We start from the raw sequence: 24,013 nt of genomic DNA, 5'->3' as shown, positions 1-24,013 counted from the left end.
CACCTACAATGAATATTACCAGTCCTTGAAAGGGATCTCTCAATGTGAACACTAGTAATATTTCTCACAATTATCCTTGCCATATTGTAACTTTTTGATGATTTTTTTAACTCGTTATGCTTTCTGTAGAGTGACAAATGTACTTTTTATATAATTAACAGTCCAGTTAGCTGGATTAAGGCATGATTTGTAGATTTTCTCCTTTCTGATCAGGTGAAGAGAGCAAAGTGCCCAACATGCAGGATGTAGTTCGCAAACTTCTCAATGCACTCTACCAGTCTATTATGAATCACGTGGTAAGATGTACTTTTAATTGAAGGCCTGTGACATGAAACTACCTTCAAAAAATTCACGCAAAATACCACTGGAGTTTTCCAGGTACTTGTTGGACCTATTTGTCAGAAAAGAAAAATGCTCAGATTAGAATTGAAGGACACTTTTGATTTCGAGAATAATGAAAGTGTATTTAATATCAAGTCTCACTGAATAAAGACCAACGCCCAAGGCATTTGACCTCGTTGGGCCTGCAAAGAATTCTGTAACTTGAACAACAACAACAAGAAAAACTATTGTGTGTCTTGACCAAAAACGTTTTCTTCTCTTCAGCTAGAAGGTGACCAGAAAATGGCTTGACTAACTTGAAACAGCACCACCGTTTTGAACAAAATCTCCAGAGTTGAATGAGTTAATTGATGATATCTATCCAATCTCAAATCAACAACATCATCTAAAAATAATGTCTTCATTTATTACATTGGAGTTTTTCTTTTTTTGAATAAGGATCCGTTGTTAATGTCTGGTCTGTTGTGTTGCTTTAAGGATGAGGAAGGGCGCTGTTTTAGTGATTCATTAACAGAATTATCTGTTCTTCAAGGAGGTGGTAGCAAGTATGTACATTGTCATTCAGACATTTATTCATGTTTTCAAAAACCTTACTCTGTAACTTAAATAAGATTGACGTAATTACATCAGTATTTATCAGTTTTTTAATTGCACCGTGTTTAATGTACAATGTCATTTATCCTTTAACTCTAGACGCTTGTCCCTGATCAGTATTGGAGAAGCGCTCAGAAAGGTACGGGAAAGAATCTACATTAAATTATCCACATTATTGAACTTTTATGGTTCATTCACACAAAATAAAGGATTTAAAATTCACTTGTGTCTTTCTTTTCCAGGGCCAATACCGCAGGCTAGACAGATTTCAAGAAGACGTTTTTGCGGTTTTGGAGAAAGCCAGGGAAATAAGTCGGTCAGATTCTGAGGTGAGCTGGCAATAGTTATTGACACCCGTGGTTAACAACAACAAGTGGTAACAATACTATTACTGATAGAGATTGAAATTCTTATTCACGTTATTTGTGTTAGACAATGATACAGCAACCTTAATCCCAGGTTTAGAGAACTCTGGGAACGAGTTTGATGATACAGCTGCGTTAAAACCAATATGTTGAAAAAATTGTTGTCACTCTACCAGGTGATGGCATAAACATAATCAAGATATTGAGTGTGCGTGTATTAAAGCTATTATGATGTCAAGTGAAGTAATTTTCAACAGTAGTAATATCAATTTTGATTTTTCCTAGATGTATGATGATGCTGTTGAGTTACAGCGGTTGTTTTTGAGCCAAAGGGACAAACTTTGTAAAGATGGTGAGAGGTTTGTGTCTCCAGCCCTTGTTATCATCAAAAGACACCTGTCTCAGGAGCTGGATGAGGAAAGAAAAACCAAAGCTGAAGCAGAGGCCAAAGAAGATGCCAAGCAACAGGCCACACAGCAGACACAGGTGAGTAAAGACATGTTTGATTTATGGCCGTTCAGAATAAGGTTTTCTCTGCTTAAAACATTTGTCTTAGAAGGAGTGACATTTGGTTGATACCTGACGTGCAGGGCAGGCATTTTTGGAGGGAGGGGGGATGTGAGCACTAGTATTCACTAGAGTGTCTTTCGCCTCTATCACATGTTCAGCTCTCCCCAATCTTTCTCTGCCTTCAAAATCAAAGATGATGACCATACAGAGGAAAAGTAAAAAAAAAAAAAATTAATTAATAGGCCATTTTACAGTTGTGTATGGAAGCGAGGCTGAGGGTGACCTTGTTTTGATACAAACCTTCCTGCTTTATTATGTAAATCAAGTTATTCTTATGCTAACCAGTATTTTTCGAGAACAATTTCCATAACAAAGCAAAGAAGGTTTGTATCAAAACAAGGTCACCCTCAGCCTCGCTTCCATCCATAACTGTAAAATGGCCTATTGGCGCATTTGAATATATTTATATAGATATTTGCGCCTTAAAAGTTTTTGAAATTAAATTAATTAATTAATTACTTAGCACCCTCTTGCTTGAAGAATAGGCGAATACGTTTAATGAAAACTGCTGATTACTGAAAGCACAACTGATTGGGATAGGGGTACAAAAAGAGAAATTACGAGATGATAGGGGCAGTTCCTTAAACTGTAATAACAATTATAGCTGTATTGAAGGAGTAATATGCTTCAAATCATGTTACAGGTACCAGTCAGTGATGATGCATGTCAACAGGAGATGACCTACAGAGAATTTCAAATCCATGTTGGGGATTTTGTCCTTGTAGAACCAAGGTAATTACTCATAGTTTAAACAACTCTTCAGAAGAATGGTCAAGTAATGAGCAATCTTGGCACCTTTGGCCTCATAACACTTCAGTAGAATTATGACTGTAGTAGGTTAAATCAATTTTCAGACGAAACCAGTCGTGAGTATACATTGTTTTATTTAGGATTTCCTTGTTTCGTGGCCCTAAAATCGACCGAAGAAAACTACGTTTTAACCTTGGAACAGATTTTGTGACAGCATAACCATTTCCTGGCGTGACGACTAGAGGGGAAAATGGGGCCAAAGGAAGCTGGAATCATGTACACATCACACAATCCCAAACATTATGAAACCCTTAAGCCCTTTAACGTGTCGAAGTCACATTGTCAATGTGGCATAACTTTAAAAGTTTTTTTGAGATACTCTTTATAATTGACGCCAACACCTCTCCAAAACAGGATGCAAATTTCACAGTTTAATGAGTATTTCTTCATATTCCAGGGAAGAGAAACTCCAGCCGCATGTTGTGTGTGTTGAGAAACTTTATAAGGATGGCAGTGGTGAACAGGTAAAGAATTGTTCCAAGTCTCTTGGGATAAACTAGCAATATATTATAACAGGCTTTTCCTTCTTATATAACACTACAATAAAAAATGTGCTTGGTGTGCTTGACTTCTACCATCTCTCCATCATCAGTGGCTGTTCGGGACCTGGTTCTATCGACCTGAGGAAACATTCCACACTGCCACCAGGAAATTCTTAGAAAAGGTAAGAGCACCTCTATGCAGGCTGTTTATTTTCTTAAGCCCTCAATTGTACCAACAGTATTTTGTACCAATGATTTTATTGGTAAGTTCTTTTAAATTCTTGTCACTGGGGTGATAATAGCCTCCTACGCAGACATTCTTAGGGCTTCGTCCCATGTTCCTGCCCTTGGAACTTCTAAATGGGTGACTAGCTAGGGTGATTACAGACAAACTATAATACTATGACGCTATTGTTATTTGCCCTTTCAGGAATTGTTTAAGAGTGACTACTGTGCATCTTCTAAACTGAGTCAAGTGATGGGGAAATGCCATGTCATGTTTGTTAAAGACTACTTCAAACAAAAACCCGAGGTATAATTCTGTTGGTATTATAATTTTGTGAGAGAAGGCCAAAAACAGCACTTATCAAGGGAAAGGCTTATCAATGTAGCTTCTGTACAGTATTGGAATCTTTTGTCAACAAACGTAGATCTCAATATCAATGATACGTGTATGAGAATATACCGGGCAGTAAATATCTGGAATTATGTCTATAAGTGAAGTAGCTGTTTCTTTTACATCACAACAACACCAATTAAAAGGAGCTCTCATTTATTTTTTTATAGTTTATTGTTATGTGTAATTTCTTTTGAAGAACTTCAAAGATGAGGACGTGTTTGTGTGTGAATCAAGGTACAATGTGAAGACGAAGACTTTCAAGAAGACAAAGGTAAGTCTCTTCTGTACAGCTTCTGTATTCTGTCTCTTGTCTCATGGCCTTGGAAACTTTTTATCATCAGTAAGACCCTTTACTAATTGAGTCACAGAGCTATAATGGTTAACATGTTTCATTACACAGATAAATCATGATTTAGCTTCAGTTTTTAATTTTGTGTTCTTTTTTTAAGGTTTGGTCTGTTCCTCGATCAAATGTCACTCTTGTGACCAGAGAAGAACCTTTACAACCCAAGCGAGTGCCCTCTGTTTTTGCTGATAACAAAGAAAACAGAGTGCAGCCAATGGAAACTGAAGTGGAAGGTCAAATTCATGAGGATGTGAAGAAGGTGAGCATGGTTTAAACGCTCCAGTCCTAAGGTTAAACATTTAAGTAAACTGTGAGTTTGTAAAAAATGAAAAACCAGGGTTTACCTCCAAAATACACATGCCGTCGTTCAATTTTTTTTGCTGTAATGCAAATTATATTTTCATACATTGTTATCTGATAACAGAAAACAAAGGAGCATAAAATTTTAGCAAAGGTAAGATTAAACAAAAAAAAAACATGCATTAATTCATCAAACCTTCCAGCTATTTATCTTTTCTTCTGCTCCCCTCTTCGTCGTCTGTTTCTTTCCTGTTTCCTCTTTTCTTCAATCCTCGTTTCTTTTAGTCATTTATTTATTTATTTATTTATTGCCAACGAGGCAACCGAGCTAAGAAGCGAGGTTGACTCCGCGGCAGAATTATAACGCCGTGCAATGTAGGCAAAAACTCTCAAATTCTGCGTAACCCTCTAAAATTTGCATTTTTGACCATATTTGGGTGTAAGTAAGACCCCACATTTGGGTAGTGACATCATGGTCTTGTATTTAAACACGTGGTTCAAGATTGGGTGATTCAGTGTGAAGCTGTTCGTTGTCTGTTCAAGAGGGCCTAACTGGTGAGCAAGCTTTAATACGATTTCTAGTTTGAAAGGGCAATTAGTGCTCTGGTTTGCTTTATAAATTGCGTTTAAAGCAGCAGCTGATCAAGGAATAGGGTTTTACGCTCAAATTTTTGTCAGAACTAGCTTGTTCTTTGCAGCGCTATTTACATTGAGGTAGCGTGTTCGCTTCTCGACTCAGAACCAGGGTTTTCAGTGTTCTCTTTTCCTTTGTGAATTGAATTTTAAGCGGTAGTTGATCAAGGCATAGGGTTATTTTCTCAAAACTTATATCAGAACCAGCGTGTTCTTCGCAGGTCGATTTACATTGAGCCAGTCCTCACCTTCCGTGAGGAATGCAACGTATTTGCGGACCTAATATTTTAGAATTTATTTATGTCTTTCGAGAGATTTTGTCAACCAGCACGTTTTTTTGCTACTCGATTTGCTTTTAGACAGCCCAAAACTCCCGTGAGGAATGCAACGAATTTGCGGACCTTCTGTTTTGAACACTATCATTATGCCTTTCAAGACACTCTTTGTCCTGTGACACTCGCTCATTAGATCTTTGTATTTTATTCAAGTTTATATTTTTATACCTCTGATACATTCCGCCCCATTCTTGCGCGCTTTTCACACATTTTACTTTACACCATATTTTTTCTTATGTATATTACCATGCGAAATACTTTTCTTATCCCTGATGACGCTGTTGCTCGGAATTTAATGATTATTTTTAATTTCAGCAGTCAAAGGCCGCGTTTGAACTATATTTTTCTTTCTAACGTTTATAGCTTTGATACATTGGAATTTTCCATGAAACATAATTGCTAACTTGCTCATATTTACCAACAAACAAAGCTTCAAGCCATGTGTTTATTGTTTAATAAATGTGAAAGCCTAGAATGTGCCAAAGTTGTTGTTTTGAAGTTGGGTGCCATCCTTTTCTATAGCGGAATCCATGTTAGACCTCTAAAATTCAGAAAAAAAAAATATTTCGAAGACCTGAATAGGCACATTCCACAAAAGATAAACGAATTCGCCTCGTTGGCACTTGCCGGAAGGTATCCCTAGTATATTTAATTAACCTCCTTCTCTTGCCTCTGATCTGGGTTCGCCACAAATGTCTGCGACAAAGATGACCATTAATGCATTACTTTTAATAGCAGAGAAATTTACTTCTATGCCTGAATGCTTTATGTTTAACTAGAATGTTATCCTGGAGTCACCTCAAAATGCAGAGGAGGGATGTACATACTACGAACAGTTTTGTGTCAGGGATACTCCTTTTAAACTTGGTGAGTAGTCAGTTTTTTGCATTTTTTCTCTAACTTTATTCAGTCTTTAATGTCTCTTCCAGGTATGTGCATGTGAAACTGAGTCGGCCTTAAGACATTTAAAAATATTTTTTGTCGTCATTACAGTCGTGAGTTCATGTGAGTCATTCACACCTTGTAAGGTAATCCAAGACAGTCTCGGTTTCTATGTGCTAAGTACTGGATTCCATCAGCGTGGAACTTGGATTCCACATGCCAATCTTTTGTGGAATTCTGGATTCCTTGAGCTGAATTCCGGATTCCAAAGCAAAGTATTACAGATTCTGGAAAAATTTGTGGTGGCTTCGGAATCTGGCTTACCTTATATGGGGTAAAGTAATGCTCAATTTGTGGGCAACATTAGCAGATTCTTAATATATTATTAATAAACAACAAGGCTGCAGTGATAAGTTACAAACTCCTTTTTGTCCTTCTCAGGTGACTGCATATATGTAAGGTCAGATGAGGGTTATTTGTGTATGGCCAGGATTGATAAATTATGGACAGATAGAAGGTATGTAATGACCTATATGTCCAGCAAAGTCTGTTGTGAACACAAACCCTCTGCTGGCATAATCGGGCTGGTTGGTGTAACAAGTGTAATGAGCACTTCTTAACTTTTCTCTGTTATTGATTTTTGTGCCTTTCCACGATCCATCACGCAGTCTCTATGAAACTTGAGGATAGTAAGAGACTTAAGAATGAAATGTTTGTTTCATTTTAGCGGTCAAACGTGGTTCCATGGTCCATGGTTTATAAGTCCAGCCGATACTCAGCATCTTCCTAGCAGAATGTTTTATGAAAAAGAAGTATTTCTGAGTTCTCTGGAGGAAACCACGCCTGTTGCAAGTATTGCGGGCAAATGCTGCGTTCTACCATTCAGGGAATATGTCAGATGTAAGATTATTTCTTTCTTTCTTTCTTTGCTTTATGTCACTGGGGAATTAAGGATCAATTACTGTTAGAATGATGTTTTATTAGACCCGGTTCAGACGCTGTACTTTTCATGTGCTGAGCCTAATTCGAATTAGGGCCGAGCGACCCAGATTATTTAAATCGGCTGAATGATTCAGACGCCGATCTTAATTCCACCCAGTGAGTCTTTTGAAGAAGTACAACAAAATGATAAGTCCTTGCATCAACTGGAAACTTGGAATAATAATCCGAGCCCCAGAAAGGATCTTCGTGATCTAGTCGGATGCTCTAAGCACTGAGCTACTGGATACTCGATGGTGAGCAGTCACATAGTCAAACCAAGACAAGCACGTATGACTCATAACTGCATCACGTAGTCACTTCAAGGCATATCGTACATGCAACCATCTAACCAGCAAGTGAGTCTTTTTGTAGAAGTACAACAACATGATACTTTTTTGCATCAAATGGAAATTAAAAATCAATTTCAGCCGAACAAAATTCAAAAGGAGAAAAATGCTCGTTTCGGTCAAAGTGCTTGCAAAAGACGTTATTATAATTTATGCATTAGGTTCGGGACATGAAAAGTTCAACGTCTGAATCAAAGCTATTCCAAAGTCACTCTAAAGGCGGAATTCCTAGGCGAGCTAGGCGTGAAGAACAGCTGAGCCTTTCCATATTGAAGTAGGCGTTCCTAATTGATTCAGACGTCAAACTCTTCATTAAAATTCAGTGTATTAGGTTCTGCTCGTGAAAAGGTCGGCGTCTGAACCGGACCTTAGGATGAACAATCGGTGTCGTGGTGGTAACTGAAAAGCAGAGATAAACCGTATCCTCCCTGCATTCGTTCAATGTACAGAGGGTCTCTTTCACACGTCATTGATTGATTCTGTCATTCACTGACGGACGGACTGACTAACTAACTAACTAACTAACTGACCCAAACAATGAGATTGACGTAGTGGTTTTGTTGCGAACAGGCCGCCCTACAGAGATACCTGAGAAAGACATTTACCTCAATGAAGCTCGCTATGATGAAGAGGAGGGACAGTTCCGAAAACTGAAAGGATTAAAGGTGCTTTAATGTTTGACGGAAATATATTCATGAATAAATTACTAGTGAACAAATGAATAAATAGGCTGTTCAGTCGAAAATGTTTGGTTTTACCAGAAGAGTGGATCTCGCTCAAAAATTCTTGTCGTCAAACAGGCAAACAAGGTAGTGAGGTTAATTCAAAATTGGTTATCATAGGGGGTTTCAAAAATTTTCGTTTTGGAAAAGCAGTAATCATTAATTTTTTCAAAGCAAATCACACTGACAGCTTTCGTCTGTAACCTCCCCTCCCACGCTTCTACGCCACAGCACTTTGGGTCAAAGAAAAAAATCTACACTTGCTGGAAAATTTTATCACGAATACTGGTTTGACTTCTTTTCTGTTATTTTAATCTGCTACTTTTGTTTTTATACTTATTTCCTCGTTTATAGCGTTACACCCTGACTGTCACTGTTCAAGAGGATGAATACTATTTCTTTGAAAAACCAATCACACCTGGAAAGGTAAGTACCTCAGTAAACGGTACAGATCGAATTATTAGGTCAGTGATTAATGGCCCTCTTATGGAATGTTTTTTAAAATTTAAATTAACTTGTTTGTCAATGATGGCTTTTGTAGGCGCCGTCTCCCCTGTTGATTGAAGACATGGATCAGTTAGAAGATGAACGTAGTCATTCTCCTGCTCTGAGCTCTAGTGACGGTGCAACTGGTGATAGCAGCAAAGTAAGTCTTCCATATTTATGTTTATTTCGTACCTCTATCTTGAAGCCTTAATAGTAACCAACAACTAGTTTGATATTACCACTTAAACCCCATGTTAAATGGTTGGGATTTGGTGAGATCATACTTGTCAATCGGTCACAACGTCTCCTTGCCAGATGACCTTGTAGCTCTGGGAAGACCTCACGGGATTGGTTGGGAAAACAATGAACAAACAAAGTTAACAATGAAACCGAGCCCGAAAACAAAAGATCTGCGACCCATAGGGGTCCAATTAAATAAGAGGTTCTGAAGGGCTGCAAGGCTACTGGGGATGATCATTAATAGCTGAAAAATAGCTGAAATCTCAGATTTTTAAACTTCTTAACGTGTACAAAATCATTGCAGTTATATACACAATATAATTAGTTGCAAAAAGAAACCATTAATGTGGTACATTTGGTACCGCTTCTGTAAAACTAGACGCGGTACAACTTGCATTTTATTTCGTTTCCATTTTAGAAGGTGAAGAAGCCGCGAAGTCAGTCAGGTTACCTTGTGTTCTCTCACGAGATGAGAGCCTCCATTAGAAAGGAACATCCAGAGTATGCATTTGGTGAAATAAGTCGGATTATTGGAGTTGAGGTAATCCGCACAACAGCCTAAACTGTCAAGCGTAAAACATACCTCAATACCCTTCAATGTAGATGCAAGCATATTTCTATTCCAGTCTCCTTTGTATCAATGAAAAAGGAACTTAACTTTATTTTAGCTATTAAGTATTGCTGCGTTGGGTGCCAATGTGCTTAGAATGCATAAACAATGACCCTGAAGACTAGAACAGATTTCCTTTACGTGCCACGCGTTTTTCAATGTCGAAGAATTTGTATACTACAGTAAAAACCCACATATAAGAACCTAGATTTTTCTAACTTAGCCAAAATAGGTTCTTATAGAAATGGTATTTAGTGGGATTTTAGGCTACTGCCACTCCAAATCCATGATCAAACGCGATTAAAATTGTTTTATCTACGCAAGGAGTAGCCCTCTGAAGGAAGGGCACTGTGCTCTCTGATTGGGGCGGAGAGAGGACATTTTTTGTTTGTTAGGGCTTCCGTCCTTGTTCCTCGCGGCTTCGCCGCTTACCCCTCGCGCGTGCTTTCGATCTCACTATGGCTCTAAAGAAAAATAAGAGACTGCTTACAGTCTTGAGTTACGTTATTTTGCGAGTGTTGTCACGAGACAAGACTTAAAGGGCGTGTTAGTTTAAGATCCGGCGTCGCAATTTCTGGGCGAGGTCTTCTTTCTTTAGACATGTTAGTTGAAGACCGGTTCGCTGGAAATTACCCTCTATATGTAGTGTTTAAAAGAAGTTTGTGGTTGTGCTTAAGAGTTTGTTATGTTGTTTTGCTGTCTAGTGGCGTAACATGAGTGCACAGAAGAAAGCAGAGTATGAAGCACGTGCTCAAATGCAGCCTACTCCGACTGAATCAGAGGTAAGCAAGTCTGACCTGGGGTCAATTTAATAAAACTTTTACACTTTCACATTTACAAGTGAAGCCATTGTTTAAGAGTGTGAAAACAATAGCTACACTTGTAAATTACATTTGCAAAAGTTTTTTTAAATTGACCCCTGAATACTGCTAGCAATTGACTCAGTATAGTCATGCTCCAGGCGTTCAGATAGTTGGCAGCGGCGCCAAGGAAAGAAAGCCTGGGAAGGAAGAGGGGGACTGGGGCGAGCGGCCAGGGAACCGCGCCCAACTATCAGGACGCCTGGAACAGGCTATGTTATTTTAAAGTAAGTTCTTTGAATGTGTTATTTTGTAAATCTCTGTAAATTATGTCAGGTATTTAAAAAAAGATACACTGACTTGGAGCTGAGATCTAAGTCATTTTCATAAACGGCTTAAATGGGAGTTTGGTTAACAATGTGAAGTATACACCATTGCTATTTTATTTTACCGATCAAGGGACAGCATTCCCGAAAAGTCACGGTATTTCAAGCCATTATCAGTTGACTAGAAGATGATTATAGCTACAGCCAACAAACGTAACAATTGAGTAACATGCCGGCACCTTTTTTTATTGAGCAGTCAACTGAGAGCCCCAGCAGCCAGGTGTTACCAAGTGGTCCTGTTCTTGCTTATGAGTGCTTATGGAGAGGCTGTGATTATCAGTATGAAGACCTCCAAGAACTCAAGATACATCTGTTAGACAGCACTTGCCATCTCAGAAAATCTGGTACAGTTTTTTCCATCTTCAACCATTTTCTTTTTTTCCGGTTGATTTCCTTGCCGGACATCACGATTAATCTGGCCGAAGGCAGATGAAAAGTTTTTTCAGAAGGAAGAAAACAGTTAAAGAAAATTCCCACTTAATCTTTTAAACCGAATTTCTCGCGTTGCTATTTCGGTGACACGGCGTCGTGATTAAGGGTTTTTCTAATTGGCCAGCCACTTCAAGAGTTGTACGTTGAATGCATCTGATAGCTAGCAATACACCAAGACGTTATTGCTTATTTTAATAGGATAAATCTAGTAGCCTCCTAGTTTCCGACCGCATTTCACGGTCATTCGGTGCGTTTCGTCACATGATCTCGCTTTGGACACGTGACAAGTGTGAAGGAGTGTCCTGACCTTTTTGTATATTAATGTTTATCGAAACTTTTTAGAGAATAGGTGATTGCTTTAGCGAAAAAGCTAACGTTCAGATATGTTTTGTTGTACAGAGGATGGATTTTTTCATTGTTTATGGACTACTTGCATGAGGGAACGACGAGGAATGAGGTAATCTACAAACCGCTCTGTAGGTCGTTAATGCGCATGCCCCGTGTGCGTTAGTGTTTTGTTTTGCGTTACACTGGAAAGCCTTGATTTGTGGAAGCTGTGTATATGTGAGCTATTCGTACATTAGAATGTTGAAATGCACTCAGTATGCATTTCAAAGTTCGTTATTCGAAGACTGCGCTGCTCGCTGCATGCTTTCTCATCTGTTAGCCTTTGTGTAGCTAATTGTTGCTAATTGGCGCACCAGTATTATTTATAATTATTTATTTAATATCATTTACTTACAGAATAGGCTATATACTGAGCGTGCTTTGATTGGCTAATAGTTACTCACATTAATACACGTTTCCTAAACAAAATTGAAGTTTTCACTTCTGAAAGCTTCGGAGTACTGGAAACAGCTCACGTAACACGCATCTTTGACTTTTTTTCCGGTAAGTTGTTCATCGTCATAAAACCAGGAGTCCTGGGAAAGGTGTTTTTTATTAATCGTTTCTCACGAAGTCGTGAATTTAATATAAAATACATAGCGCCCATAGCGATATACTCTTAGCCATAGAGATGGCATGTGCTATTTTTCTCCCGCAGGCCGTTTAACGCCAGCTCCAAGTTATTCCGCCATTGCAGAGAGGTGCACTTAGTTGGAAACCCAAAACCAATCACCCAACAGCAAAGAAGCAAGTAAGTTTGTTATCGGAAATTCAATGACAGTGTGGCTACGGTACTACTTAGTAACATCACCAGAGTCAATAACATAATGATATTTTTCCTTATCGAAACATTCGCGACTTTGTTCTATTCGAGTATAGTTTGTCTGTTGTGGTCAATAGATAGAACAGAGGCCCACTACTTCTAGTACTTTGTCCTTGACGTTGAAAGGGATCAACGGATTTTGCAGGCTTGTTCAACCTCGTGTTACCTCAGGGTTACTGTGCCGTTACCCTAATTTTACCCTAGGGTCGTGATGACCTGGTGATCCAGTTGTTGACGCTTCAGACGCGTTATTTCCTTAGAAAAGAAGTTTGTTGTACTTCGTCTCTCTACTCCCAAGTGTAAAAGTAGGTACTTGCGATACCTAAGAGTGAGGGAGATCAGCAATCAGAATGGGTACGGTCTCACTCGACTTCGCCTTTGTATTACTCCAGGCCAACTTCGTCCCCAGGGTTCTCGCCAACCTGTCCCGTAGGAGAAACCCTGGGAACAAAGTTTACGCCGGGCGTACTCTAACTGTAGTTTTCTAGTTTTGCCGTTCATTTCCCGGATTAAGAGAATGTAAATAACATACCACCATTCGGACAAAACTGTTAAGCTGACTGCACTTCTCATTTGTGGTTACGTCTGCAGGAACTATTTTCCAAAACACCAGGCAGCAGCCATAGTTGTAGCTACTTCTGAGCCACCAGTAACTCAACGCAGCACAACCACTCCTATGACTGCCAGTGTTCCTTCAGCTGGTCCTAATGGCGTAACAGCACACATGTTGGGTATGCTGTCTTCAGGAAATCAGTTTTCTCAAACAGCCACTCACATGCAAGGAAATACGGCTGTAACCAATCAAGGAGCTTACATGGGAGGACGGCTAACACCTCAAGCGATGCAGCAAGGTAAACACAATATGAACAGTGGTGCTGAACAAATGAATTTTTTCCAAAAGCGTGCGCTTCCATTGGTTACTTTGTGGTCACATGACAAATAACAAGGAAGCTGTTTCCCGCCAAAAGTGAATGAAGACCGTTGCAAAATGTATGACGTCAGAGAACAATGCACTGTTACCCGCCATAGCTGACCAGTAGTCTGTTCACATTGGACTTAGTTATGTTCATAAAAAGTTAATTGATTTGTAAATTTTAACCCATTGTGTTGATATGTAGCACTGTACCAAAGTAACAGTGGAGTGAGTGGAATAACACAGAATACCCAACAGGCAGCAGCAATGTTACAAAGACAGATGAACATGGCAGTGCAGCAACAACCAACACAACAAACCACAGGTACACCAGGCATTTGAGAGAAACTCAGCCCAGCTCTTGATATGATATCAACGCTCCAAAAATGTGAAGGACTTAAATATCTTTTCATTTGTAACAGTCACTTTGTAATATCTGATCGATTACTGCAGTGACTACTTATTGGGGTGTTAAAGTTGTTGAATAGCGCCTTAAAGTTTACATGATTACAGACATCATTTAATACTCAAGTGAATCTGCAAAGTTTTAAGCGTTTGGACGTCATTTCTATAGTGACAATCATAAGCGATATAGACCATAGAAAATTGTTGCCAATGCATAATTGTGCATATGCCACCTATCGATAGTCCTAGCGCACAATATGTAGAATGTCTGATGACACATGAACTCAGTAAAATAGCATTATCTCCCGTCAGTCTGTCTCCTGTAGCTCTCTGGTAGAGCATGTCACGAACCAAAAAACGTACTTTGTCGTGAATATACAAATTGGCTGATAAAAAAACTTTGGCATAAAAACAGTTGACAGGAAATGTGTTAAATGGAAAGCAAACTAGTGAGCCTAGAACAATTGAACTTGTGGGATGAAGTTGTTCGTGTATATCACCGTTCGTGAGTGTTGTTATCGACTACGGCATATTGGTTTACTTTATATACTCACTACAATTTTGCTGTTCGACCGCGTATTGATCATGCCTTGCTTGATGATCAACTTTTTGACTAAACTGGTTCTTTTGGTTCATTGTTGTAGATAATCTTCTAATTGAGATCGTCTATGTTACAACCTGCCTTCTGTTCTTGTTGCTGTATAGGTCAGGTTGGGGGCTTGCAGGTCCAGCAGCAGCAGCAGCAGTACAGCCCTGCACAACAGCAGCAGCAGTTTAACTTTCAACAGCAAATTAACCAGATTAACACTATACAACAACAGCAGCAGCAGCAACAGCAACAGCAACATTACGCCCAGCAGATCCAGCAACAACAGCAGCAACAAGTGATGGCAGCACAAGCTGCTGTCGTGACGCAACCTCTGCCACCACCCCCTAAGGAAACGGTAAGATGACCGGCTCAAAATGATATCACACCGCTGAAGAAGTATAGGCCAAGGACAGATAACGCTTTGGCGCTTTCAATCAATGATACTCGTGCAATGCATGCAAATTTTTTGTCTTTACAAGTCACTGTGTTTCGTTCAGGAACAACGCCATAAATTTCTTAGGGAATGATAGCCCTAAGTTGAATTGACCCAGTACACGTTGCAAATAGAAAGGAACCCATTTTGTTCTCCTGGAATCAACTTCTGTCACCTTTTCTCCCTTTTCTCTACGCTTTGTGATCGCAAGGAGAAAGTCCTGTTTTACCCAGTTTTTAAACATTTTTGTTCCTTTATGTAGCGATAAAACTGTTATTTTGTGTAGTTTCGTAGAACCTGATTTTAAAAGCCTTACACTGTGACAACCACAATGGTTGCAGACTAGAAAAAATAGCCGTAAATCGTCACATTAAATATTTACTCTTAGCAAGAACGCACCTAGCAGAAGGACCGCCAAATTTAAAATTACACTGTTTCATTAATGTTCGCTTGCAATCTGTTAAACTTGTTCTCATTTCCTTTACAGCCTGCTCCCATATTTCTTGCCCCACCGCCCAAGCCACAAAGACTTCACCACTCAGACGCCTATCTCAGGTACATCGAGGGCCTTCGTGATGGAAGCCCACACATGAGCAACTGGAACCAGGCGCGCAAACCAGACGTCTCCACTATGACCCCTCAACAAGTGGCCCAGTTACCGGTCCACTGGCTGGGATGCGGTTATGGAGACTACAACAATGCTGTTGATGCTCTGTGGGCCTTGAGAGATCACATGATGAGGGATGCACTGACACTATCCAGGGTAGCAGAAACTTAGTTTAAGACGAAGAAAAGGAAACAGTTCTTTGTTTTGGCAGATTTATCTGCAGTGTTGCGTGGTTCGTTTATTTATTCTTTGTCGGACTGACATTCTGAAGAGAAACGCAGTGTGCAGTTTTCGAAAAAACCTCTATTATTCAACTTGTTGTTTTTAGAGACAGTTCTCTTCGCACTGTGTTACAATGACGGTTGCAATACGCTTTCTTGGAGTTTAGGTCGTGTTGCGAATTGTGGGAAATGCGTGTTGTAACACCGTTCATCATAGTTACTTTTTAAGCTCCGTTTAATTTTGTCACCTTAAGTTCTTTTTTAAAGTTAGTTACAGCTCATTCCATTTTGGTCTCGAGTGTATCCGTTTCATGTTTGTTCGTTGAAATGCCATAGACAAACCTTGATCTTTGAGCTTATATTTTAGCAGTCTGTGCAGGTTACTAAGCTGTCCAGTTACCGCTAAATAATCGAGGCGATCTATTTCCTTCAGCGACTTTAAACAGAGGCCATCTCTTAGCGTTATTGTTATTTGATTGACATTCACGTTCTTTTCCTCGGAGTAAAGTTTGAGGTATAAAAGCAAGTAGCAGGTGGGGTAGTATGTTTGGTTGTTTAAAAAGTTAAACTGATGAGTGGTCACGTGAAGATGGGTTTTGGAATCGAAGGTACTCGCTGCCGCGCCGCAGGTAGTCTATACGCTGTATGAAGCGCCTGTTGTTGTCCTGGCAAACTCCAATATTTCTTGATACCTTTGTGTTTAATACTAGTCAACCTTTCTGTATAAACAATAAATCTTGTTCATTGTTACTTGAAGTTATATTAATTTTGTAATTAACCGTTTGATTTTCCTTCGATCCTATTGGATGCAACTCGTCACATGGCACAACACGTCACATAGTCTCGTCCCGAGGCCTCCTCTTTGCTATTACGCAGTGCTCGTTGTCTCTTGGGAAAGCGAATGCACTTTGTTTCTCAACCTTCCCATGAAGACCCGCGCTGTCTGTTGTCCGTGAGACGGAGGGGCCTGGGGACGAAGCATGTAAGTCTGGAGGGAGAAGGAGGGAGGGAAACTCTGAGCCAGCAAACAAAAGTTCATTAAAGTGGCTCAAATGTTACGAGTTTACTAAATAGATATTAAGGTGGCTGAACACAGTTTTGCGGGCGGTCAGCGGGTAACTAGCGTGACAGCGCGTGCTTTAAATTAGACAAACAAACATGGCGGCGAATAATATTATAATATTTATTGATTTGTATTGCGCAAATATCAATCCAGGGAAAGAAATTTTCATCTGCGCATAACATTGACTCAACAAAATCCTAAAATCCTAGTACATATTCCAAAAACAAAATTTAGAGATCGTTCCTAAAAATTAGTAAAAATAACAATTTAAAAATAAAAATTAATCTTTAAAATCCTATATACAAATCCTTCTTAATAAAGAGAATAAAAACAATAAATTAGCTGGGAAACGCCTTCTGAAATAAATGAGTTTTAAGAGCCTTCTTGAAAGCATTAACTGCAGATATATTTCTAATAAAAAGGGGAAGATCGTTCCATAATTTAGGGGCAGCCATATAAAAAGATCGATCACCAAGCGTGGAAAGAGACTTGCATGGTGGAATGTTAAGAAGTTTGCCGTTATTTGATTTAGGATAGTACCTACCCCCTGTGTCTTTCGGTGATACAAGTTCGGAAATGTAAGTCGGAGCAAGTTTATGAATGGCCTTAAAAGTTAACAATAAAATTTTAAAAACAATTCGATATGCTACGGGTAACCAGTGTAGGGCTCTGAGCAATGGTGTAATATGACAAAATTTACTTTCGTGAAATACAAGACGTGCAGCAGAGTTCTTTGCGAAAAAGCAATGGTACACAGAAGACGACTTCTCAAAATATACGCATTAGAATTTGGCAGAGTTTTTACTTTTATCGTATTTTAAATAATGAGAACTTTAAAATGGAAGTTCAACAGACGAATTTTGTGACACAGTTAATAATTATAGTACCATTATATTATTGATTATCTAAAATCCCGTCTGTTAAAATTTGGTCAAATAAGTTTCAAATAGTAATGATTAATTATAGTAAGCTGTGTGCTAGTTTATAGGAAAATCTATTGGGCGAATTTTATGTAAACTGAGCAAAAGTGAAATTTTAAGGTTGTATTTAATCGTTCATGTTGCCATGGAAACTATGAAAACCTCAAATTTTACCTGTCAATCAAAATCTTTCATCAGTATATTTTTCACTTGCCAAGTTTCAGCTTGTGAGCTGCTACCTTTCTCTTGCCATGATTTGGCAAATGACACATACTCATAAACTGCCAAAACTGTGTTCAGACACCTTTACAAGAAACACTCGAACGATGTCAATTGTCTGTGAAAGAAAAACTTCCGTTCATATCACGAAGCTTCCGAGGAGCTGTCCAGAGAACTTTCAAGAAAATTCTCAATAGAGGTAAGTGTGATATTTTTTTGGAAATATGTTGAAAGAATACTCAAAAAGTTAACCTGGATGTTAAAACCCCAAATGCTTTTTCCTTCCAGCTTTAAAGATCCAGAGGATTTGTTAGGGCATCCCACCATCATTTATCTTGTTAGTTCCCGGGTCTTTGTGAAAGTAGTAACAGAGTATAAGGTAAGGTAAGTGTGGTCCATAGTAATCTTTATCCAGGGAGGTAGTAATAAACGTTAAATCAGTCGGTCGGATACTTACAACTGTGATGTCTTCACAACAGCGTTTTTATTATGCTCAGGTTTTGCCAGTGGTGACCACTGAGTGGTTAACGTTTTTCCGTATCTGAAGCTTTGCCATAGCGTTGTTTTCTTAGAAAGGAAACTTTCCTTCATTGAGTCTTTTTTGTTTGTTTGTTTGTTTCCCCAAGTGAATAACTGAGTACCAGCGACATATTGTTGGGGTTAACGCTGCATCCCATTCACTGAGGTAGGGTAGGGGGGAGGGGTGGTAGGCATTCAGAATTCGTAATGCCTTGACTTTGAGTTGACTGGGCCAAGTCCCTCCACGAAGGCCTATTGTTGGCGTACTCCCAGGGTTGTAACTTTAAGCTACAAACGAGTTAAATTTCTCAGAGACTATTCAGCAAGACCATTTGACGTTAAGATAACTCTCCTCCGAGTAAGACTTGACAATAATTAATTAACTCCCATTACAAGTTTCTGGAAAAGGAAATTAAATTTTGTGTAAAATTTCGCCTAATACTGTGTCAAAGCTAACTATTTGTTCCGAAACTTAGGCCAGATTATCGTTATTCCCGAACGAAATAAAAAAACTAATGCCGAATAGTTATATCTATGTTGTTGTTTGAATTGTCGAAGTAGAATCAATATTTAGCTAATAACAACTGGTTTGAACCAGAGGCAGGAACTCATTTAAACTGAGTCGGCTCAGTCAGTGCAAAAACAAACTGACACCTCTCACGTTTGGTCCGCTTAGATTCCTAACAGCCACCAACATCACCACTTAACTACGACTTTATTGATTAACCACATCCGAAACGGCTCAGTAGACTGAGCCTCATTCCATTAGCTTAAGATACAACTTACTGTGATTCTGTTGATGACAACCACTCAAGTTCGAGAAACGTCAGTTGCTCAGCTCACCTGCCTTGCACTGAGTCAGAGTCCTATTCAGGGCTATTCTCAATATGACAATCATATTCAACCCATTAAAATAACCCATCAGTTATTTAATTGCGAAATTTTCATTTTTTTTTTGTCGTCTTGCCATTGTCATCTTACGCGCATTAATTGATTGTAACAACAAAATTCAGAAGTTTGCACGTAACTTCTTCTTCGTATCATTCCCGCGCTTCCACTGAAGATTTTTGCGTTTTTCTTTCCATTTTTTTCATATCCTATTATATATAAATATATATTATATTTATATAGATAGATATATGTATATTTCAGTCTTTTGCGCCTAATGAAGGGCAGTTTAAGTAGCCCGTATAAAGAATAAAAAAGGGAGATTAGGAAAACCAATCATCCTGCACAAGCCACGCCTCGCAGGTTGTTGTGATTCAGGTTATATTGATAGAATAATTGTTTAATATTCTCCTTTGGTTAGCGAAAAATCAAGCCTGAAGAAACGTACAAATGCATATAACTGGTAAGTTCTCCCTTAAGTGAAATGTATAAGGTTTCTCAGTAGCGATAAAAAGAAATCAAAGCGATTTGAAAAGGGAAATTTCGAGGAAATGATTCAGACTGTGAATTGTTTTTAGGCTTTCTTGAGTGATAAGATAACGCTTAAAGCAAATAAATTCAAAAGAGCTCAATTTATCTTTTATTTTAAGGTTTGAATTGCATTGCAATCAGTAACACTTCTGCTTTATTGAAGGAAAAATAACTGACATATTATTAGACTTGTAGGCTTAAATAGGTGCTTTAGTATTCAGTCACTCAAATTAGTTTTTTTAACCCAGATTTTTGCTGTTGCTAGTGTATTTCAGTTACTGAACCATACCCCTTAATACTTTTATTACCGACTTGGTTGTGGAAATGTTTTGTAAAAAGTAGATAAAACATTTTGATTGAATTTTATCGTGGATCATTAAATATCAGCTCAGTCTGCTTTTGAACGCCTCAAGAAGCTCTTAAAGTGTTTTCCTGTAAAATTCTATCAGGAAAAAAGCATTGCTTTTCATCTTAAGTGAGCTTTAATTCTACCAAAGTCAGTTAAGTGAAAGACCACAATAGCTGCCGACTTTATTCAGTTGGACTCTTGAAGTGCTGAATTTCAGATATAGGTGACAAGTCTTATTGTGTGGGGGACTTTGATTGCGAGTGCCATTTCAAAGAAAGCTTTCTTCATGCTGTTGTCAACACTGAAAAAACTGACAAGAAGTTTAATTACATGGAAATTTTTAACCAACCAACGCTCGACAGCAGATGTTTGCCGAAAGCAAGTGCGAAAACTTATTCAAACCTGTGGTCGCCCTGGAAGATATTGCAGGCACAAAACAAAACGCCTTAAACTTGATAAAAAACAGAAATGACGAGATTAAAAAAAAAAGTTTTCACTGCGTTGAAAATGAACATGACAAAATTTGAGGTTTTTCAGTGAACAACGTAGGTAATTAAATATTGATGAAAAATTTATCGGTAAGCCATGCAATAATTAGACAAGTTTTCTTACTATCTTTTTGATGTTACAACCGTGGCATATGATGTTATCACCGTTGCAAAACCATCGTTTCTATTTGTTGTGGTTTGCCCACGTTTTAAGTTGTGTCGGATTTACTTAGATCGGCAATGAGTATTGATTATAGACCATAAAGGCTTAAGCTCGCGTCAGAAACCAATATAATCGTAACTAATGCCGAAGTTAACCACCCAAACATAATAATTTCATTTAATGGCTATTTCCTTCGTTTTGTGTTGAGACAATTTTAATCGCCCTTCTACTGCTTCCGATCGGAGAGATATCTCTGCGCCCATAATTATATCCGCTGATATGGTACCCTGAGGTACAGAACGAAGGTGATTCGACAACGCGAATAAAACTAATAATAATGAAACTTGTTCAAACACAGCAATTTATCATAAATTACTTTCCCACAAGTAATTTTTTGACGTAGTTTATGTCAATAGTGTAACTGTGCTAAAATTGCTGTATTGTTGGTTTTTGGAAACTTTAACTGGTTGACGTTTGTCTCCTTTTCACTACAGTTGTATTTATAACGAGGTGAATCTTGTTTTCAAATCAACTTTGATGAAGTCATATTATTACAGGTTATTTTTACTTCAGTGACAAGACGCAGATAAATCTTTTGTCAAATAAAGTATTATTCGCGAATAAATGAAAAGCTGTATTTAATCTGACTTTGTTTGTACAATGTGCACTGTTCTGCAGTCAGTACGTGGCTGATTACTTATGCTAGGAAATTGCGCTTTCAAGCATAAAGTTCTAGATAACTTGAACATTTATTTCCACACAATACCACAATAAAGCTTTGCAACATAATACACAACACTGTATGACTAAGGAGTGCTGCTTTGTGTCAAACCATGGAATTCAAAGTTATTTGATCTTGACGCGCGTAGCTTCTTTTACTGTAACACGGAATCATCATGTACAATTCGGTGCGAAAGTCTTGTTTTAAAAAGGTGTACAACATTGGGTTTATAAATGAGGTGGAGAAACGCAAAAAGTCGAAAACTAAGAGCCAATCCAGTGGCAGTGCATAGAAAACGTCCTGACTGAGGTACTCCTGGAATAACATTAAGTACCATGTGGACCAACAGCATGTAAATATACCAAGCATCAGAGCGAAGATTGTGATGGCGCGTTTTTCAGCGACCAAATGTTTGCCCCGCGTGCTGCCACCGCCACACGATTCGTGAAGGTGGTTTATTTTTCGGATCTGCTGAGCCTGGTGACGAATTACGCAGAACATTCGCGCGTAGAAAAATAGCATAAGCGCCAGGGGTACCAACAGACACAGCACCACTCCAATGATATTATAGATGAGGCCCCATCGTAGCTTGGTCGGATTGAGGGAGGTGAAGTCATCGAATTCCTGCCAAGCGAGTTGTATGAGCGCCATGAAGAGAGAAAATATCCATACAGCGCTAATAAGGGTCAGAATTCTCCTCTTGGTGATCATCATCATGTAGTTGAACGGGAATATCACTGACACATACCTTTCAGCTGTGATGATCAGAATATGGTAGATTGTTGACACTGCGATGAACCTGTAAACTGCCGCCGCGGAAATGCAAAGCCCGGAGAAACTCTGATATCCGACAAGTGCGTTACATGCTGTGTTCATCGGTATTCCTAACAGACCCATCATAAGATCAGACACACTCAGGCTTACAAGAAGTAAGTTAGTCTTGGTGCGCAGAGGTCTTCTTCGCACAAAAAGTACAAGAACCAAGATGTTAATGGCGATAATCAAAAAGCTAAGAACAATTAAACAAGAATCGTAGCTTAAGTCGAAGAAGCTTTCATGCGACAGGTTGTCGGCCGCTTGATGCGAGGTAGAATTGTTTTGCTTTATCATGATTTTCCTTTCCCTGACTCACTCCGGCTTTCTATCTGCGTCTTTTAACAGTGAAGTATACACAGACTGACTGTCCCGTCACGGGTGGACTAATGATTGCATACCAGCTATTAATTTGATTTGACCAATGGCGCTGCAGAACGAAGTCGAAGCCTTTTATGTAAACACCTTTTTTGTAATCGAAGTTAATGAGAAGTAGCAGCAATCCTCTCGAGGATTGCTTAAGTGACAGGACAAATTGATTTTGATTAACGAACTGCGCTCAAATCAGTAATAATTAATTTAAACTGGAATGACTGCATTGTTTCCCTTTGTATATTGTGTGTTACTGAAAAAGTTAATGGATCAGGCGTGCGTCTTGTCGGTTTATTGTAAAGGTTCAGAGCGGATGAAGTGCATTCGGTCTGAATCGTTAACGATGATTTCCTCGTAAAATATGACAGAACTAATGCTAAACCATTTTAACAGTCGCCGCAAATGTCACAATTTCTTTCCTATTTAACTGCCGCCAGTTTTTAGTCATAATAGCAAAAGCAATCATGAAGATGTCGTAACTACCTGACAAGTCTTTTGTTTAATAATCCAGGTGCTTGATGCAACTTATCTCAACCTCAAAAGTACAATGAAGAATATTTATTAGTACAAAGCAGTGTATCCACAAATGAGTTGTTTCAAATCAAATGGCAACATTTTTTTCTTATCGAGTTACATTCAACGCTCGCCAACTGATCTGCCTTTTGAATTAATTTTTAAAATCCTTTAAAGGTTGACAGAGGGTGAGAATGAAATGTATTTTGAATTTCTTTTCGCGTGCATTCCCTAATCACAACGAATTTACTATTGTCTTCCATTTAAAAATTACCTACAAAGTTATAACTTGCGTTTTATGGTAAACACTTCCGTAGCAAAAAAAATACATCTATGTACTGTACGTATTATGAAAAAGAAAAGAAAACCTACAGCAGCGTTGATGGGGACAGGAATTGAATGCGTCTGAAAACACTTCTATAAAGATGACAGTGTAATCTGGTGATTCAGAGATTCAAGTGTCCAAATGCCTCAGGGCCGGCCAGTTTCTTAAAATCCCTGGTAACTTTTTGGGCCCGAAATGAATCATCTATTGTAAATGAACCCGAGCGCGGGTTCTAGCTAACAAACGAGTCCATCAACTGCAGAAATATTGAAACCTCGAACTTGAATATGAACATCAACGGCTATTCTAGGCCTATATAGATCTACATCTACACATTCATTCATTTTGTCGGTAAAATCTTTCCGCAATCTTTATCGCAACAACTATAGTGAAAAATTAAAATATATACTCGGGAATAACAGAAGTAAACATGTAAATAAGTCATATCTCTAAGTAAAAATAATCGAAA

The 24,013-nt window shown here is 38.6% G+C and overlaps 2 protein-coding genes across 3 annotated transcripts in view; one reads left to right on the top strand and one right to left on the bottom strand.

Annotated features, from left to right (window-relative positions):
* Positions 1–16,410, top strand: part of LOC140923392 (protein polybromo-1-like) — a 40,629-nt gene extending 24,219 nt beyond the window's left edge. Inside the window, exons 26-51 of one of the 2 annotated variants that reach the window (XM_073373481.1) lie at positions 214–296; positions 820–887; positions 1,036–1,075; positions 1,179–1,265; positions 1,587–1,787; positions 2,515–2,603; positions 3,079–3,145; positions 3,274–3,345; positions 3,594–3,695; positions 3,979–4,053; positions 4,232–4,387; positions 6,176–6,263; positions 6,720–6,795; positions 7,006–7,178; positions 8,177–8,271; positions 8,683–8,754; positions 8,870–8,974; positions 9,473–9,595; positions 10,369–10,446; positions 11,047–11,194; positions 11,682–11,739; positions 12,328–12,420; positions 13,084–13,343; positions 13,611–13,730; positions 14,516–14,754; positions 15,320–16,410. In XM_073373481.1, the coding sequence (XP_073229582.1) occupies positions 214–296; positions 820–887; positions 1,036–1,075; positions 1,179–1,265; positions 1,587–1,787; positions 2,515–2,603; positions 3,079–3,145; positions 3,274–3,345; positions 3,594–3,695; positions 3,979–4,053; positions 4,232–4,387; positions 6,176–6,263; positions 6,720–6,795; positions 7,006–7,178; positions 8,177–8,271; positions 8,683–8,754; positions 8,870–8,974; positions 9,473–9,595; positions 10,369–10,446; positions 11,047–11,194; positions 11,682–11,739; positions 12,328–12,420; positions 13,084–13,343; positions 13,611–13,730; positions 14,516–14,754; positions 15,320–15,610 (3,059 nt within the window). In that variant the 3' untranslated portion in view covers positions 15,611–16,410. Of the gene's footprint in view, positions 1–213; positions 297–819; positions 888–1,035; positions 1,076–1,178; positions 1,266–1,586; positions 1,788–2,514; positions 2,604–3,078; positions 3,146–3,273; positions 3,346–3,593; positions 3,696–3,978; positions 4,054–4,231; positions 4,388–6,175; positions 6,264–6,719; positions 6,796–7,005; positions 7,179–8,176; positions 8,272–8,682; positions 8,755–8,869; positions 8,975–9,472; positions 9,596–10,368; positions 10,447–11,043; positions 11,195–11,681; positions 11,740–12,327; positions 12,421–13,083; positions 13,344–13,610; positions 13,731–14,515; positions 14,755–15,319 lie in introns of both variants that reach the window. The other variant, XM_073373480.1, reaches the window with a different exon arrangement.
* Positions 16,411–20,757: 4,347 nt separating this feature from the next.
* Positions 20,758–22,682, bottom strand: LOC140923309 (histamine H2 receptor-like). The gene has a single exon (XM_073373406.1). The coding sequence runs from the start codon at positions 22,629–22,631 to the stop codon at positions 21,627–21,629; it is 1,005 nt and encodes a 334-aa protein (XP_073229507.1). The 5' UTR covers positions 22,632–22,682; the 3' UTR covers positions 20,758–21,626.
* Between the last annotated feature and the right edge of the window lie 1,331 nt (positions 22,683–24,013).

This window comes from Porites lutea, chromosome 13 (assembly GCF_958299795.1).
Source record: "Porites lutea chromosome 13, jaPorLute2.1, whole genome shotgun sequence".
Lineage (NCBI taxonomy): Eukaryota > Metazoa > Cnidaria > Anthozoa > Scleractinia > Poritidae > Porites > Porites lutea.
The sequence above is the reverse complement of the archived record's forward strand: the minus strand, read 5'-3'. Positions and strand labels throughout refer to the sequence as shown.